This window comes from Sceloporus occidentalis, unplaced genomic scaffold, assembly GCF_023333645.1.
Source record: "Sceloporus occidentalis isolate IW3139 unplaced genomic scaffold, rSceOcc1.0.p SCAF_3, whole genome shotgun sequence".
NCBI lineage: Eukaryota > Metazoa > Chordata > Lepidosauria > Squamata > Phrynosomatidae > Sceloporus > Sceloporus occidentalis.
The window spans coordinates 144,411,987-144,429,606 of NW_028316983.1; the positions used below are offsets into that span (position 1 = coordinate 144,411,987).

At 40.9% G+C, this 17,620-nt stretch overlaps 1 protein-coding gene across 1 annotated transcript in view; it reads right to left on the reverse strand.

The window, feature by feature from the left end:
* Positions 1–17,620, reverse strand: part of STXBP3 (syntaxin binding protein 3) — a 42,462-nt gene that overhangs the window by 14,146 nt on the left and 10,696 nt on the right. Inside the window, exons 4-9 of the mRNA XM_089516543.1 lie at positions 13,312–13,388; positions 11,052–11,130; positions 10,829–10,929; positions 9,194–9,342; positions 5,900–5,990; positions 3,912–4,036 (exon numbers count right to left, since the gene is read on the reverse strand). Of these exons, the coding sequence (XP_089372669.1) occupies positions 3,912–4,036; positions 5,900–5,990; positions 9,194–9,342; positions 10,829–10,929; positions 11,052–11,130; positions 13,312–13,388 (622 nt within the window). The remainder of the gene's footprint in view (positions 1–3,911; positions 4,037–5,899; positions 5,991–9,193; positions 9,343–10,828; positions 10,930–11,051; positions 11,131–13,311; positions 13,389–17,620) is intronic.

A 17,620-nucleotide genomic window follows, 5' to 3' on the forward strand; every position in this document is an offset into this window, starting at 1 on the left:
ACCAGAAAGCAGGAGAAATGCAAGAGGGGAAAAATGAAATGTTAGTTCATGGCTTGGTTATCGAAGAGAGCATTAGCTACCAAGTAAGGATCTGATGTGGCTGAATGCATTAGTTACTCCTTCTTCTATGTTTAATTTAAAAGTTGAAATCTTGCTGTGGAAATTCATAAATAAAATATAAATACTAACTGCTGGTTCTTGGCATTTTATGTTGCAATGGAAGGATTGCACACATTTAATATTTCAGCTCCAACAAGCAAAGCTTAATCAACCATTATTTTGGGTTATGCTCTCCAGCCAAATACCCTGCTATCATTTAATATTAAGAGTACTTCTAAACAGAGGAACACTCGTACTTTGTTTGTCAGCCTCTTGAAAAATATCCAAGTTTAGAGAACTTACTCCTTAAATGCCATTTGTTTTATTATTTGTTGCAAAATTCTAAAAGTAACCAGTTACCATTACATAAAAACAAGTAAATTGTTACCTTACTTATACTACTAATTATTTCTCTTTTCAAAGGCTTTCATGGATGGCATCCATAGTTTTTTAGTTCCTGAAGAAATATCAGGAATAACCCACAAAAAACTACTTTTAAAAAAAATGTTGGCTTTGTTGCATTCTCTCTGCCCTGAGATCTCTGAATAGAAGGTGGGATATAAATATTTAAATAAATAATTTTTAATAAACAAAACATTAGTAATAGCTATGTTATTTGTAACTCTTCATTTTCAAGTTCTGCATTTTCTATTATCATAATGGCGAGTGCATGTACTGGCTTGCAAAGAGCAGACTGGCATTTCAAACACACAATCAACAAGACAAAGGCAGTTTGAGAACGCCAACATATTTGCTGACATGAAGATAAGTAAAAAAAAGAACGTAGTATCACAGAGGAGCTGCAGGGCCCTGAGTACAGTGGATCCTTGTTATACACGGGGGATCCGTTCTGGACCCCCCCCCCCCGCGTATAACAAAATCCACGTATGCTCAAAGCATATTTGTCCCAATGGTGGCGCACGTGCCATTGGGACAAAAGTCCCTTCACCCACCCCTCCCTCGCTTCCCTCCTCCCTTCCCTCCCTCCCTCCCTCCCTTCCCTTCCCTTCCCCTTACTTACCTGAACTCCCTCGGCGGAGCGGCTTGGCCTCCGCCGCCGCCTCGGCAGGAAAGGCGGGTGGCGGCGGCAGCGGCCAAGCCTCGGCTTCCTCGCCACCGCCATGCAAGGGCGTGATGGCGGTGCTGGAGGCCTCTTGGCCCCCAACAGCACCTCCACCGGGCCTTTGCCACAGCGGCGGCGAGGGAGGAGGGCTGCCGCGCCGGACGCCTTTAAGGTCTCCCGCGCCGGCATCCGGCCTCCTCCAGGCCACCGCCGCTGCGGAAGGGGCGGGTGTTGGTGCTGGAGGCCAAGAGGCCCCAGCACCGATACCTGGCCCTTCCGTGGCCGCGGAGGCCTGGAGGAGGCCGGGTGTCGGTGCTGGAGGCCTCGCAGGCCTCTGCTGCTGCTGCCCTCCGCGCCTCCTCTTCCTCACCTCCGCGCCCAAAAAAAGGCGCGGAGGTGGGGAAAAGGAGGCGCGGAGGGCAGCAGCGCCGGAGGCCTTGAAGGCCTCCAGCACCAGCATCCGGCCTCCTCCAGGCCTCCGCGGAAGGGGCGGATGTCAGTGCTGGGGCCTCTTGGCCTCCAGCACCGACACCCGCCCCTTCCGCGGCGGCGGAATCCGGATGCTGGTGCTGGAGGCCTTCAGGGCCTCCGGCGCTGCTGCCCTCCGCGCCTCCTCTTCTCCACCTCCGCACCTTTTTTTGGGCGCAGAGATGTGGAAGAGGAGGCGTGGAGGGCAGCAGCGCCAGAGGCCTTCAAGGCCTCCGGCACCAACACCCGGCCTCCTCAGCGCCGCGGAAGGGGCGGGTGTCGGTGCTGGAGGCCGAGGCCCCAGCACCGACATCCGCCCCTTCCGCGGAGGCCTGGAGGAGGCCAGATGCTGGCGCTGGAGGCCTTCAAGGCCTCCGGCGCTGCTGCCCTCCGCGCCTCCTTTTCCCCACCTCCGCGCCTTTTTTTGGGCGCGGAGGTGAGGAAGAGGAGGCCCGGAGGGCAGCAGCAGCAGAGGCCTGCGAGGCCTCCAGCACCGACACCCGGCCTCCTCCAGGCCTCCGCGGCCACGGAAGGGCCAGGTATCGGTGCTGGGGCCTCTTGGCCTCCAGCACCGACACCCGCCCCTTCTGCAGCGGCGGCGGCCTGGAGGAGGCCGGATGCTGGCGTGGGAGACCTTAAAGGCCTCCGGCGCGGCAGCCCTCCTCCCTCCCCGCCGCTGTGGCAAAGGCCCCGTGGCGGTGCTGTTGGGGCAGAGGCCTCCAGCACCGCCATCGCGCCCTTGCACGGCGGCGGCGAGGAAGCCAAGGCTTGGCCTCCGCTGCCGTCCGGCTTCCCTGCAGCGGCGGCGGCGGAGGCCAAGCCGCTCCGAGCAACTTTAGGTAAGTAAGGGAAGGGAAGGGAGGGGGCAGGGGGGGAAGGGAGGAGGGGAGGGAGGAGAAGGAATTTGCCCCCAATGGCAGCGCGCGTGCACACGCACCGCCATTGGGGACAATTTGCCATCTGTGGATGCTCAAATCCGCGTATGGCAAATCCGCGTATGGGGAGGTTCGACTGTTTTGTTTAGTGTAAGGATATACCAGTACCTTTAAAAAAATTGATAATGCCACACTGAAAACACAGAAATGCACTCTAACTCCACCTTGTGCAACACATTCATACATATTTTTATTCATAAGTCAGTTTTACTATGCTCAGCATGATGTAGGGGCAGAACAGACAACCCGGAAAAGCTGGTTTCCGGGCAGCTTGAGGACATGGCGTTTTGATGCCACACACCTCAAAGACACCCAGCGAACCAGACAAGGGCAGCTTCAAGCCACTCTGGGGGCATGGCATTTTGACACCGCAAGCCCCTGGAGTGCATGGAAGGTGCCCTGAGACTGTGCCGGTGCTGCCTGAGGTGGCCCTTTACCAACTCAAAAAGGAGCAGATCTTTTCCATTCTTATTTGGATCAGTGCCAGGGCAGATTGGGGCCGTGCATGTCTGTTTGCTGCGGCTCCAGGGCAAACAGTTCCAGGGCGGCCCCAATCCATCCTTTTGGGGTGGTCTGTTTCGCACCTTACTCACTAGGAAGTATCTAATACAGCCTTAGTTTTTAAAAAATTGATCAGTAAGAAGCTAAGAAGGATAGATGCAAGAATTTCAACTGCCTCTAGTGCATGGTCTGTCACCTATTCATGCCTAAATTAGATTATTCAACATGTTTCCATGGAACTCACAAAACAGCAGATTTTAGTCCCAATACTATTGGGTTAATTCAAACTAAACTAGATCCACTGAATGAGTTACTAAATGTTGAGTCAACACACAAGTACAGTGTGCCCACATCACACGCAGGCACGTCATACACAGCTTCCAGCATATGCTGGAAGCCACGTTGAAAAAAAGCCTCACATGCCCCGGAAGTAATGGGAGGACAACCGTGGCGAACGTGGGGCGCCATGCTGTGCGCACGAGCCCCATTACGTCCAATAGGGCTCGAGCTTATGCCTTTTTTCTTTTACGCGGGGGTGTGTGTGTCCGGAATGGATCCCCCACGTAAAGAAAGGGTGCACTGTAATTCCCATTAATTCACTGGGCATGTGTTAAAAGTGTTGAGACTAACACTGGGATTTAGATCTTATTTCCACTTGCAACATACCAAAATTCCCCCTTTAGAAAAGTTAAGACTGCTATCATAAACATAATTATTTGTTGTGACTTTCTATTTCAGTCAACAATTATCAATTCAATGACAACTTGTAAGCTTATTCAAACATCTTGGGGTGGCTGTATACTTATATGAGCTTGTATTAATGCTCTAGATAAAGTTATACTTGCTTGTATGTATCGTTTTCAATTGGTAGCAGATCATAGGCCATTGCTTGAAAAGTGAGTTCATGAAGCACAGTTGATACTGGATCAAAGCCACGGTCAATAATTAACAGCTGGGAATGGGTTTTGCCCTTTAAATGAAAATCAGAGAAGATATGGCTTTTAGGCAAATAAAACAGGAGGATGGAGTGCTATTCAACTATTTAATATACATCTTTATCCTATCTCTCTCTCTCTCTACCTCTCTCTACCTATTTATAGGATTTATTATTTTGCTATTCTTCATAAAAAAAGAGCAGGACCAAAAAAGGGAAATAAAACTGACATTTAAAAAGAACAATTTATTCTAGCAGATTCAAAATAATAATCTCCTGACCCAACATATCTAAGACCTTTGTCAAAGACAGTAGGACCTGATATTCCTTTCCTTCACTAGGAAATCTTTCAGATTTCTTCAAAGGAATCCACACTGAAGGAATGAATGGCCTGTCAAATCCCGCTTCTGCCCAGTGGCATCACTAGGGGGTTGCAAAGAATGCACATCACACCAGGTGACACCTGGGAGGGGGGACACTGTTCCGCTAACATCTCCATTTTGGCAGAAAGGGGCTGTAGCATTTGCCTGTGTCCATTTAAAATGCTAAAGAGATGGTATGAGTGGGGAGAGGCTGAGTGGGAGGAGAAAAGAGAAGCCCCCGTGTGTTTTTTAAAAAAATACAGTTTCAACTTTCAAATTTTTTAAAATTTAATTTAATTTTTAAAAAACATTCTTTTAATTTTTTCTTTACAAACATCACATTTTACCAAACTTTCACTTTAACCACATGAAACTATACTGGTCTATGACTGCAATAAAATATTTACTTAATTGCATGAAACTACATTGCAAATACAGTCGGTCCTTCTTATACATGGATTTTTTATACACAGATTCAAGCATCCACGGTTTGAAAATGTTAAAAAAAAGTATAAATTTCAAATATCAAACCTTGATTTTCCATTTTTTAAAGGGACACCATTCTGCTATGTCATTACATTTAATAGGACTTGAGCATCCATGGATTTTGTTATCCATGGGGGATCTTGGAACCAAACCCCAGCGTATAACAGGGGTCCACTACATTTAGTCTGTGTGTATGATATTGTAAAAGAAAGGAATAATTTTTATTCTGATAGCTGTTTATGTCACAATTACAGTTGTCCCTCTACATTTGCTGGGGTTAGGGGTGAAGGTCCCCAGTGAATGTGGAAAAGCTACAAATAAAAAAACACTATTATTTTTTACCTGAAAGAAGACTTCTCTAGGAATCTCCAGATCCTCCATTGCAACTCTTTGCTCAACTGTCAGAAGGTGATCATAGAATCATGCTGGAGGACCTACAAATGCCTAGAGAAGTGTTTTCTCTAGGTTCTCCAACACAACTTTATGGTCAACTTCTGGCAGAGTTGTGCTGGAGCGACTTAAGAGATTCCTAGAGAGAACATATTAATCAAAACCATAAATAATCAAATCCGCAAAAGTCAAAGCCGTAAATGTGGAGGGCCAAGTGTATTATCAATACATTCAGTGATATATGGAATTATGATTTATGTGTAACATTAGTACAAAAAACATTACTAAGGATTCTGTATGGTGTGGTATAATGGGAGGTCAATGAGGAGGGGGACACCATGAATTACTGCATCTGGTGACACCAACCCTAGTGATACTACTGCTTCAGCCAAAGATTTGATTGAAAGTAATTTAACGGACTTGGTAGTGATAATATAGTTCTCTGTTCAGTGTAGGTTTTATACGTTACTTCTTTGCAATTTAACAATTCTATCCTCCTTTTTATAAAAGGAAACCATGAGTCACGACTTGTTTTCCAAACAGCACATTCCTAAATGTTTTGGTAACACTGTCTATAAGGAATAGCATTTTTCCCTGCTGCATACCTACAATAATAAGAGACCTAGAGTTTGGATACTGTTTCAAAGAACTTTCACTCTACCTTTACTTGGCCTCGTTCATCCATTTTATAGTAATTTTCAAGCTTTTTCTCAACTAGTTGTGCAAGTTTGCTAGCATTATCCAAAGGCTTGCTGAAAAGACAAAAATAAATATTTTACCAACAGAGTGATTGATAACAAAACTCTATTTTTTTCCTTGTTAATCTTTATCAAGCACCCACTATGTGGAATAATTTTCCTTCAGAAATTCAACATTCCCCATCATGTTTAGTTTTAAATTCATGTTGAAAACGTATCTATTTTTCCAAAACTTCCCAATTTATTCCAACCTACCATCTAATACATGGACAATGTAAATACAGTCGTCCCTCCACATTCACAGGGATTTGGGATACAAGACCTCTGCAAATGAGGAAAAACCATGAGTAACTCCTCCCCAGCAACCCAGTTAAAGGGATGAGTGGGCGGGAGATGAGGAGCAGGAGTGCGCACATGCTCCACTTCTTCTGCTGTCAACCCATCCCTTTAAATTGGCTCTCCACTCCTTTCCCAGGCAGATAGCTGCGGTCCTGGAAAGGGACTCCCCATTCCCCAGGCAGCTATCCATCTTGGAAAGGGGAGGAGGATAAACCTCCCATGTCCCTTTTCAGGACAGATGGCTGTTTTTGCCCTGGCACCTATCCATCCCGGAAAAGGGGAGGAGGACTGACCCCCCACACACATCCCTTTCCAGGACAGATGGCTGCCTGGGGAAAGGCAGCTATTTGGCCAGGAAAGGGGCAGGGTTGGCACATGCATCCTTCCTGGCTGCTCCCTCCTTCCTGGGCTTCCCCCCCCCCCCCAGGGGAAAAGCCCAGGAGGGAGAAGGAAGAGTATATGTTCAGGTGGCCCCATGAATAATCAAAAGTGGATGTCATATTTTACCAGTGTCAAAGCCATGAACATCAAGGAACGACTGTACTGTATTTCAATTGTGTCTGGTGTTAACTTGGTTCACACACTGCTTTGAAATCTTTTGAGTGAGGACATTTACAAATATTAGTAAATAAAAATACTTATTAGATTTTTGAAATTAGTATTCACAATTAACTTATTTTCTTTTTACGAAGTCTGCTGGATTTCAATCTGTCAATATTTTCTACCTAGGAAAGAATCTAGGAAGCAGCTATATATTGAATCTGAAGGCTAGTCCATCTACCTCAGTAATATCTGTAATACTTCTCTTTCACATTCCATTTGGTAATGCCAGGGTTCAACCCGAACCTTCTGCGGGGAATGAAATTATTCCTCCAAAACCAGTGACCTACAATCCTTTCTTTTAATTTTTAAACTTGAATTAAGTTAAAAACTGAACACATCTCAGTAGGAAGAAACACTAGCTTTAGAGGGGCAGATTAGCTTTAAAAAATTACAATAAAAGCATGAAATTTGGTATAGAACCTGATTAGTAAATATTAAAGAGGAGTGGATATTATGGTATTATTATTTGTCTCCTAAAAATAATAATAGCTCAACTGCATTGTAAGAGAAAATGAGGCTCAATCTGTTTGCTGCAAGTATGTTATGTTGATATGTTATACTAGCTTGTATTATCTATTATCTAGTCTATTACCTTTACCTACCACTTGCTCAAATATATGTTATCCAGCAAGATGTACAATTAACCTATACATTAATATTTTTGAAGATGTAAATTGTCGGTGGAATTAAGTACACACTATTAATTTTTGCAAACACCTTTTTTCTTGCTGTATTTATACTGCTTGTTCAGTCACACAAACCTTTCAATGCAAGAGAAACACTGTGTGGTATAATGCTTGGTTCTGAGGATACTTTCAGTTATGCATCTCTTAACTTTGGGAATATAGTCCAAAAGGATCAGGCAGTTTTCTTACTATGACTGACAAAGCTTGACACAATGTCATTTCTTACCAAAACCTAGGTCAAAGACAACGCCCAAACCTTCTGTGGCTCTAGGCCAGCTGCCATTTTATGGGATGATAAGATGAAGTTGCATTTGGCAGGCAACGTAATCTTTGGATGGTAAATCAATTTGTGCTCAAAAGCAAATATTTTAGCAATATAAACAGTTGTCTCTGTACCAAATATTATGGTTTGATCATAAACAACATAGCTTGGTGTGATGACTGGTCCTTCAGTCATCTGGGAACTTCTTCTGAACCATAAGGGGTTAATCTGGGAGGAGGAACATGCTAATGAGAGATGACATCACATGCTAATGAGCTGTAGCATCATAGCTGATGTAAGGTCTACCTGACCAATCAGAGAGTAGGACCGCGAGATTCAAGAACTTTCTATGGGGAATCTTTAAAAGGCCCTTTGATGCCATGCGCTCTTTTGTCTCTCCCTTGATCCTCTCCTGAGGGGGAACCAGATGATGTCTCTTGGAGTCTGGGAGACACAGACTCAGGGATGCAGGTAGAGTTGGCAAGGAGCCAGCTCCCTGCATCCAGGAACTCAAAAGGACTACAAATCCTATCTTCCGTGAGTAGTTAGGAATGTGTTAGCTAGTGCGTTTAGGCTTTTTGTTATTTTCAACAATGGCTTGTCTGGAATGAACTCTGTAACTATGTTCTTTGACCTGCAAGGCAAGGAGGTTTTGCAAGAGCGATACAAATTCTTTCTATCCTATGCTATCCCTTTTTAAAATAAACTTCTTTCTTAAAAAGCATCTGCTATCTCTCTGCTCCTGTACACGCGCCTTAACTCGGCTACTGGTTGTTCTGGGTTGGCAGGAAAGGAAACTAGATCTCTCTATTCCTCACAAGTCCCAGTGTGTGTGAGGAAGGGGTAGCTGTGGAGCTACAATATAAATATAAATCTGATTCATTCACTGGGTGGTGGCAGCGAAAAGGTTTTTTGTAAAGGGATCCCCTGAGAGTAATAGTCACGCACAGGGCTTTGCCCCCAGGGATCATCACACTTGGCTAATCCACTCCACTACAATCATTTTCCCTTTTCTCACACTTAGAACTTGACTTTAGAAAAAAGCTAAACAATACTAGACCAGAAAACCTTGCAGAAGTCTAAAGTTCTTCTGAATAAACAGTCTTATTCAGACATTTTCTCTTTGCCATATAAAACACTTTCCCACTTTCCTTCCTCCTGCACCTTGTCCTGAATTTTGTAACAAATCAGAAATTCTTTCAACCCATAAGACAGGTATAATAGCACATTATTCTAAATTCTTCAACTGCATATTTGGTATACATCCACTGCCTCCTTACATTTTAAAACAAGGCAACACAATGCTCAGAGACCCAATGAGCTCTCAGAGCACCTGCATTAGTTTAAAACAAAATGTCCACTCCTACCTTTTGTACCTTACTCCTGGATTTTCTTCTAAAGTAGCACATAAAGTCACAATTTGTTCAGCTATTTGTTCCATTACAGTATCATTTGCGTTCTCCACAATGGGACTGTAACAGTGATAGAATGCATTTGGGACATCAAGAGTAAATACCTAAGTGAAGAAATAATTTCATTATAGATTTCTGTAAGAACTAGAAAGCAATACAAGCAGAAGAATGGCCATTTCATTACAAAGAACATAGAAGAAATATATATGGCCTAATGTTACCCCCCCCAACTTTTTTTTTACCTCAAATCTCTTCTCTGTCCACCTAATATGCTCCTTGTTCCCATTCTCCTTCTCTGCCACTATTCTTCACTTTCTCCTTACTTACACTGTACAACCTGCTCACTACCTGCACAGATGGTGGAGCCTGAGGCAATCAGAACTAACTTCAGTAGAGAACAGAGCAATGCAATGTCAATGTCTTCAATGAAAGGAAGCCTGAAACTTAGAATTATTCAGAAAAAAAGCCTCAGCGTGTGACCAGAAAATTAAATTCTAAATAGTATAATACATCTACATTTTCTTTGTTCTGGTTTTTGAACATCTGTAGACTGGCAGTGCTTATAACTTATTAAACATGCTTTGAGTGGAACTGGGCTAGGAAGGAAGATATAGGATTGAAGTAACAGTAAGTGTGAATAGTATAGAAAACTGGCAGAAGCTACAGAAGCCAGATTTCTGGACCACTGAACAACCCATTTGGATTTTAAAGATTTAAAAATCCATGCCTTTCCACTTTAAAAATTCACTCTGAAGCCATGTTGTCAAAGAGGGTTTTCTAAAAGGAATTGAAATGTCATAGTGAGCATAAAAACAACCTTTGATAAGTATGAACATTTTTCTAGTCACATTTGAAAGCAAAATACCTCCAAATAGCAAGCATTATTTACAGATATTATGTTTTTAAAATGAACTTCAAGCACAACAACTGTCACCGTTTCCCTACAATACTATACCAACTACTACTGATACTCAACCAAGTGGTTCTTAGAACAACTTCCCTTCCCAATTAAAAGATTATCTCCAAATGCATATCTATAGTGGCAGAATTTAAAGATACAGCTGTGTTAGTCTGGAGAATCAGTTTGTAGAGAGATCTTGTAGCACTTTTGAGACTAACTGAAAGAAAGAAGTTGGCAGCATGAGCTTTCCTAGACTTAAGTCTACTTCCTCAGATGCATTTGGCCTCAGTATATCTACATAACTGTTTATTTTTCTTTTTTACTATTTCTGCAATCTATGGCCTTTTTACATAAATTACTGTGGTCTTGCTAATTATGGGAAAGGGCACAAAGCTATGCATGATACCGAAGTCTCACCACAAAGCACTGGAAATATAATTCAGTCCCATATCTAACTAGGATTTCTGCTGCCATGACCTTCATGCTTTCAAATATACTTTTATAGGTATGAGCTAAAGTTTGCTTTAAGATGAAAGCAACATTCTCAGAAAGATGAGTTTAGTATCCAGTATTACATACAGCATTATTTCTGTGTTCCCACAGAGACCTGGTTATACCATATAAAACTGCCAAACAGATTTCAGATTAAATCAACATTTAAAAACAGAAGTATACAAAATTAGATTTACCTGTGCTTCGTAGGGGAAGAAGTTTATATTTATTTCTTTGCACCGCCTTATAGCTTTTGAACAAGATGATTTCATTCTGTTGAAAAGCTTGTCATCACAAACTAAGAAGAAAAAGACATTTTTTTCAATTGTTATGCTGTTGTGACATGATGCAAACTTCCTTTTTTGAAATGGTACAAAAATCTGCAAACTGCACCAAAATTTAACTTCAGAAGAAACTTACAGTCAGTGAAGTAAACATATGCTGCTTTGTACTTGCTTGATGATTTACTTACAAAGTCATTTATAAGCCCATCTACAGACTGGAAAATAAAGATAGTACATTCTAGTTAATTACAAATTTCTGTTACCACTTTTGATTTTAAGGTAAGTGAAAATATTTCAAATACTCTGTCTTCCTATACAGAACTACTGTAACTGTTTTATTGGACAATATACTTTACAATTTAATAAATAAAGTATTTTTTTAAATAACTACTCTAACAGTAACTACCGGTAGTTGAGAAGCACTCAGAACAAGTTTGAAATCTGAACAGAGGTCATATTTCTTGATATGCATTGCCAAAACACATATAAACAAAGAGAACAAAAGGAAGCCATTCTCATTAGCAAGGGGAGAAATCCTGATTATTAGTGCAGCAACCCAGCACTGAAAGTTTGTCTTTCTCCAGCTCTCCTTAGCCAAGTTATAAATACAGATATATAGATATAATTTTGGAAAAAATATATATCTAGAAGACAGTGACACATACTAAGACTGCATTTAAAAGATGGGACTAAGAAAACAGCTTATTTAAAATACAACAAATTGCCATCAAATGGGGTTTACGATCCTGACTTAGTGGGGGAAAATAAGACCTTTCAATTTGGATGTAGTGGAGGGATTAAAAAACAAATGGATATTTTCAATGCACTCTTCTGGTATGTGCTAAAAGGAGGGGATGAGAGGAAGAATCATGGAAGCTTTGAAACTAATTCCTTGTAGAGCTATACTATGATTTAGCATTATGTGTGAAAATGGGCCCCCACATTGGGACTAGGATGCTTCGCATTAACAAAAAAGCATTTGTGCAAGACGTCCCCAAATTCTGCCAATTTCCCTTCCCATTGTAGCTCTCTGCAGACTCATCATATGGTAGCCTAGATTTTCAGTATACAGAAGGGCAATACAGCCATACTTCAGTTAACAAAGCTTCTGGTTTTAAAAAAGCTCCTTTTTACAAATCTTTTACAGGAGCCCAGCCCAGCACCTCCATTTCCTTGTTTTCTGTCTAGCTAAAAGTTTTTGTGTTTGTTTGTTTTGCACCCTTGGCATCGGGAGGATGGCTAAGGAGAGCTGGAGAAAGATAAACTTTTAAGTGTGGGTTGCTGCAACAAGTCTGCAATAAAAATGCAACAGACCTTGAGACCTGGGAAAGAATGGGATTCTGCTATGGATGATGCTACTATAGTTGTGTGGAACAGGCAAGGTAAATAGCTGCCTCTAGAATCACTTACTGGGCATGTGTGAATAAAACAGAAAGACAAGGGGAAAGCAGATTAGCCTGCCTTACCAGCTATCCTGGCATCTTGATAAAGTTTAGAACTATATTTTTTACCACCGAAATGGATATCTTAAGAAAGGCTTTGAAAGAAAACAATGATCCCAGGATGCATTTTGGAAGTTTTCTAGTGATTTCTAGGACATTCAAAATGTTTTTGTTTACTTATGCAAGGCTTACCTGACCTAGCTGCTTCTTCTCACATGTGCATGCCAGTTTTGAATAAAGTTTGCTGAAATGTGTTGAACTGCTGTTCTTTTTTGTAATGCTGGAATTTATCCCTATTCTATCTAAGTTTCTAGCCATGGTACCAATGTTTCTGTTACAGAAATAAAGCCCAGGAACACATCTACTACATTAACTGAGGTATACACATAAGGGCAGTTGTTCTCACAAGGTCGGGCAGGACCCCCAGGGGAGCAATAGTTGCTCAAGGGAGGTGCCAGGCTTGGAAGCCTTGATCGATCCTCATCCTCCTCTTCCCAAATTTTTTATATATGACATTTACACATGCATTGAGTTAAATATTGAATTTATTTAATAAAACTGTTCTAATGTAAAGAATGTTATTTCCTTATAAAATTTTAAAATATGGATATATATGAATGTGCAAATGAAAATATGCACAGTATATAAGTAAAATATTTTTATTCATATACTACATTGAGGGGGTATGTGATATCTGCACATTGATGTAAAGTAGGGGGTCCCAAGGGTAAAAAAAATGAGTACCACTGCATACGAGAATTACAAAAGCCTAGCCATTGCACTCAAAATTAATTGAAGTGACCACTGTTCACTTTTTCTACCAAAAAACAAAACCAAACCCTAATCTTGTTGCAACAGTAACTTGCATGTACTTTACTTTCAGATTTTTCAGTAATTCATTACAAGGAGAGGATAGAACTCAACTTGATATATTATTTTCTTCAGAACACTTACCTTTGTTGTAGGTGTGATCAGATAAATGGCTTTCATGTTAGGAACTGGCTCACGGTTTTTGTAAACATTTTCCACAACTACAAAATTAAAAATGAATTAAAAATTCTTAATAATATATCTACATTTGAAAAGGGAAATTTTAAAAAATCCTCAACAAGACCTATATAAAAATTGTTAAAAAGCAAGCTCTTTTTTCAAGCTGGACCTGTTGATAGTATATCCTGTTGTTGTTAATTATACTCAAGTTGACTTCAACTCATGGCACCCTGTGGATGAGACATCACCATGACCCCCGTCCTCAACATCTCTGCCCAGGTCCTGCACACCCATGATTGTGTCCTCCCTGATTGAGTCCATCCATGTGGTCTTCTTCTCCTTCTACCGCCTTCCACTTTTCCTAGCACCACTGACTTCTCTAATTATTCATTTTTCCTCATGATGTGGTCAAAGTACAACAGTCTCAATTTAGTATTCTTGGCTTCTGCCTTTCCTAAAATTGCTGCAACATTCATGACTCATAGCAATAGCAAGTACATTTCTATACCACTTATCAGTGCACTTAAGCACTCCCTATTACCCTAGCAGGGCAGCAGACCCTTGATTTTGTCAGTGAAAGCACACTGCTGGTCAAAAAGAAAACTGTAAGATATCCTTTGCAACACTAATCACCATGCATCGCCATGGCCTTAAAGGGAGAAAAGAATTGCTGGACTTGATCCTCTCCCACACTGCCATTCCCTTCTCCTTTGTGTCATGTCTTTTTAGATTGTAAGCCTGAGGGCAGGAAATAGTCTAATTAAAAATTTGTAAGCTGCTCTGAGAGCCTTTGTAGCTGCAGAGCAGGGCACAAATACTCCAAATAAATAAATAAATAAATAAATAAACAAATAATCGCTGAAACAGAAATTTATATCTATATATATATATATATATAGTCAAAATTGCTTTCAACATATATTAAAGAGGAGAGACTAAGGATCTTCTCCTATTTGTAAGATTAATATTCAATTTTTGACAAAATAATGCTTCATCAAAAAGTATTAATTTTTTTAATATGCCTTCTCCTATACCTTGCTGGAAACTAGAACTATCTGGTACATTATGCTTTATCTAAACTATGAAGCTTTAAAAAGATGATACTGAAAGAACCACTTGATGCCCCATATAATTGTAAAACTTTATGGCTTAGGTAAAACAATACTGCTCACACTAGTTGGAGATAAAGAGAGAGGCAGATACGGAAGGCACCAGGCTGATGAAAACTTTTATGTAAAATAATCAAATAATCAGTGACTAAACTAGAGCTATCTTCTTCCATGTTTTCATATTTCAGGACACATGTTTTCACAGAGAAAGGGAAAATACTTAGAATGTATTTGTTAACCAAAAAACACTACAGCAGCACATTTCAGAAAACATGAAGTTTTACATCAGCAGCTTTCATAACTGGTTCCCCAAATGTTGAACTTCAATTCCAAGAAACCCCAGCAACACACTCAGACATTCTAAAAATGAGATATAGTATACTAAATGTGGATTTTCATCTTAGAGAGAGAGAGAAACTCAATTATTCCACCCAATAAGAAGCAAGTGCTCAATACTGAGTAAATGGCATTTGCTTGCCTATTGATAATCATTAGCTTCATTAACTCTTTTAGCATTTTCAGAGAGTCATGACAGCAGCAGCTGTACCATACTTCTACCAGGAAGCCAAGAAAGATACTGAGTGTGGAATGGAGCTATGCAGAGCTCACCAGTTTGGTCACTGGGTGGGGCTTCCCTGTTCAGCATGGAGATCAGGCAGCACTGCTGAATATGGACTACATGTTAAAGTAAGGGAGCATGTTCTTTATTTATGAACCTAAAGAAACAGGACTATGAAGAAAAATGGAACTGAGGGAAGAAGTGAGGTTAACACCAGCTGCTAACTGACACATAAGAGCATCCCCACCAGCCCAACTTTATGGCTACATCTCCTTGCACATTCACACCTTATGTTAGAAATCACTTATATGCTGATATGTTTGGACAATATCACACATGGCTTTTAAAATAAGCAAAATATAGTGTGCCTGTACCAAGCGCAGGTTTGCCATCTGTGGTTTGAGATTGCGTGGACGGCAAGCCCCGGCTTTCTGAATGCACACATGCGGATATGGTGGCACAAACGGGAGTGCATGCCCATTGAGAAGAACGGGATTTAAGGTCCAACGTTTTTTACTATCCACGGGGGTGTGGGGGGAGGGGATCCAGAACAGATAGCAAGGGTGCACTGTATCATCAATGGCATTTATCCTCACCTATCATGTGTGTCAACAAAGGCTAATCTATATGTCAGTATCTGTTTTGTCCCAAGAGCGATGCTATGGACTTTGGGTGTAGTAAGGCCTCTGGCTCTCGGGATCACAGCCAGAACAAAAGACTTGTCCACAAATTTCTAAAGTTTCAAAAGCTTTACTAGTTATAAACACAAATAACACAAAACTGATTTCTTCTTTTTCAATAGTCCTTCCTAAATACCTTGCTCTCTTCTTGATGGATTCTATCTTTCTTCTTCTGAGGACTATCTTTCTTCTTTTGTGGACTTATCTTTTTGTCAAAGGAAAATACTCTCTCCAGGTCTGACTTGGCTGAAATCTTACTACACACTGAAACTAACCAGAGGGAGACAGCATAAGACCCTGGGATTTCCCACAATCCTTGTCTTTCTTAAAGCTGTAGATCTCTATTTTCCCTTCTAAACTAATACATAAAAAAGCTAATATAATCTCAACTAAATATATGTCTCAAGAGCATCAAAGATGCTCTGGAGGCATGACAGTATCCCTAGCAATATATAATTCCACCTTGTGTCTGCTTGGAAGCAACTGGTTCTTAAAATGGACTACGTTCAAACACTAAAAGATAAGAAAGAAAGAAAGAAAGATCACAAAAGTTGTGCATTCAGTACAACTATGAATGTTATTATGGATGTTATTTTCCAGCTGCGGGTTTGTCGTGGAGAAAGGTTCTTATAGACAAATATGGTTACTTTTCTTTCTGTGTTTTTCTGTCTTTCTGTGATTCAGATTAGTTGTTTTTTAAAGGGGCAAATATCCATGAAGAAATAGCAAAACACAAGTCATGTACTGAGCAGGACAGAACTGCAGATTGTCAGTACAGTGGGCCCTTCCCATCCATAAGGGTTTGGTGAATGGGAAAAAACTTGAACACTCTAGTTCCATATGATTCAACAGGTGGCAATATGCATGCATCTGCATCAGCATGCATATTGCCACCTGTATGTATGTCAGCATGCACCGCCACAGAATACTATGGGGTGTAGTGAGCCATATGCTGCAATCCTCAGATAGCATGCTTGCTGATACAGTGGGCCCCCCTGAGTAAATGATAGATGTTAATTTAAATACTCTTAAACCACACAAAATGACAGGAGAAGAAGAAACCAAGAGTGAAGAACACAAGCTTTTTTTATATATTAAAGTTTTCCATTAGTCTTAAATCTGTATAGTATGCTCTTGGTTATCTACTGGGGTTTGGTTCCATGATCCTTGTGGATACCAAGATCCGTGGAAGCTAAAGTTCCATTCAATACCATGGCGTAGTAAAATGGTGTTCCTTATAGAAAATTGTAAAATCAAGGTTCACTTTTTGGAATGTATATATTTTTAAAATATCTTCAAGCCATGGATGGCTGAGTCCATGGATACAGAATCTCTGGATACAAAGGGCTGACTAAGGCATTATAAAACTTGGCTGGAAGTGCTCCCTCCATCTGCCCAAATGCAGTGGATAATTTCTCATAAAATATTATGATTTCCACCTGCTGTTGAATTTTCCTACTCATATTTTCTTAGTATGTGTAGAGACGTAGCCAGAAAGAGACAGGAGACAAAATGTCATAACAATCATAACAATCAGGTGTGATAAGGGATTGGAATTATGAAGGATTTAGGACAGATGTGGGACATTTGAGACCCTCTTAATGTTGCTGGACTACATTTCCCATAATCACTGCTAATTAGCCATGCTATGATCATTGCGGAATAGCAGTCTATAAATAAAAAGTATTATTATTAAAGTATTATGGTAGGAATTGTAGTCCACCAATATGTAGGTGAGTAATGATTTTGTAGCCATGACACAGAGGTTCTGCAAGAAGTGCACAACATACTAACATCCTGACTGATGTACCAATTATTGTTTATACTAGATCCAGGCTAAGTTGTTAGCACTGGATCCCATCGTATTCAATATGAAAAAGTTAGTAATGGCTTAAGTCTCACTGATTTCAAGGGAAACAAAGAGC